We start from the raw sequence: 1,661 nt of genomic DNA on the forward strand, positions 1-1,661 counted from the left end.
TGAAGTGGCTCGTATTACCTGCACAGGTGGGTGGATTCAGACTTTTCTGGTTCTGTACATTGAGATAAACTGCAATGTTTCACTGTGAAAAATTTATCATTAATGTTGCAGAAATATAAAGTGTATCTGTCAAAAAAGTAAGGTTAAAAGTCTGATCTGAGAGAGAAACTTGCATTAATAAACTTTTCATTAATGCATGGATTTTATTAATGCAGATGATGGAAAGTCTCCATGTACACAAGAAAACTGCTCTTCACTTCCCTCTCAGAAACACTGCTCAAGTAAGAGAAGCTTTTATTACTGTAGTTCAGTTGGATTTGATAGACAGAAGAGATTTCCTCATGTATTCCTGAAATCATATTCTGTAAACTTTTGTGTATTTAGTGTACATTTGGTAAAAAACAATCCAACAGAGATAGAAGCAGTAAACAGAACCCAAAAGCTGATCTTACTTCTTCAAATGATTTTATTCAGCAGCCAATTAATTTATTTATTATTCATCAAAGTTAGCAGCAGAATTTCAGGATGTTTGTAGTTAGTTGGTTCAAGATTCTATGTGCAGCACTCCACAAAAGCTGTTTTTGGTAAACTAGACCATGTTGAGTATAATATAAGGTGAGATGATCATGGTGTTGTAGTGAGCTGTGTGACTGGAGCTGTTATTCAGTGTTGGTGTGTTTCCTCTTGTGTGATGTGTGTGATGTAGAGCACTGGTCTCTCAGGCTGAGTGGAGGAAAGGGAAGCTGCTCTGGGAGGTTGGAGGTGTATCATAACTCTACGTGGGGCTCCGTTTGTGATGATCGGTGGAACATCAGGAACGCTCAGGTGGTGTGCAGACAGCTGGGCTGTGGGTCGGCGCTGAGTGCTGATAGGAATGTTTGGTTGGGTTCTGGTGAAGGGACTATCTGGATGAACAGAGTGAAGTGTCGAGGGGATGAGATTCACCTGTGGGACTGTCATCATTCCCTGAAGAACCACACTGACTGCTCTCATGCTGGAGTCACCTGTGCAGGTCAGAGGGGTGTGCTAACTTTTCAGCTTTCTGTCTCAGTGATAAGACTTGATAACTTTTATTTAGAATCTTAGATGTTTGATTGAAAGCTCAGACCCTAAACTGTAAAACACTGATCAGCATGTCATAAACCTTATTCAGGGACACTTTATTTTTATTGTGTGATAGAAAGTGTTTTTCTTTCTGTGAATACAGACACATCCACCATGTCCACTGCTACACCCACCACCACCACCACCACCACCACCTCCACCACCACCAAATCAGGTATGTGTATTTGTTAGAATACAATATTTGTTACTGTTCATCATTTTTCTAAATATTTCTGATCACAGCGTCGTATCAAGATCCTCTTCTGTGTTTTTGACCTCAGTAAGTCCACCCACCCCTCCACTGGTTCTCTTTGTGTTGGGAACGCTGCTCTTCCTGGCCTTAGTGCTTCTGCTGGTACTGTTTTACCAGAACAGAGTTCTCAGAAGAGGTACCACACTTTCACAAATTTTCTAATTATATTATTTAAAAATTCATATTTTATTAACATTATTTATAATCATTCCTACTGTAAATGCATTTTATTCTATTCATTCATATTAATGTATTATTATTATTATTATTATTATTATTATTATTATTATTATTATTATTCCCC

General features: G+C 38.3%; 1 protein-coding gene across 1 annotated transcript in view; it reads left to right on the forward strand.

Annotated features, from left to right (window-relative positions):
* LOC131369924 (deleted in malignant brain tumors 1 protein-like) overlaps positions 1–1,148 on the forward strand; it is a 32,720-nt gene extending 31,572 nt beyond the window's left edge. Inside the window, exons 14-16 of the mRNA XM_058416800.1 lie at positions 1–64; positions 248–281; positions 707–1,148. The exon at positions 1–64 is cut by the window's left edge and continues 280 nt beyond it. Coding sequence (XP_058272783.1) covers positions 1–64; positions 248–281; positions 707–1,086 — 478 coding nt within the window. The 3' untranslated portion in view covers positions 1,087–1,148. The remainder of the gene's footprint in view (positions 65–247; positions 282–706) is intronic.
* Positions 1,149–1,661: the final 513 nt, after the last annotated feature.

This window comes from Hemibagrus wyckioides, linkage group LG19 (assembly GCF_019097595.1).
Source record: "Hemibagrus wyckioides isolate EC202008001 linkage group LG19, SWU_Hwy_1.0, whole genome shotgun sequence".
Classification (NCBI taxonomy): domain Eukaryota; kingdom Metazoa; phylum Chordata; class Actinopteri; order Siluriformes; family Bagridae; genus Hemibagrus; species Hemibagrus wyckioides.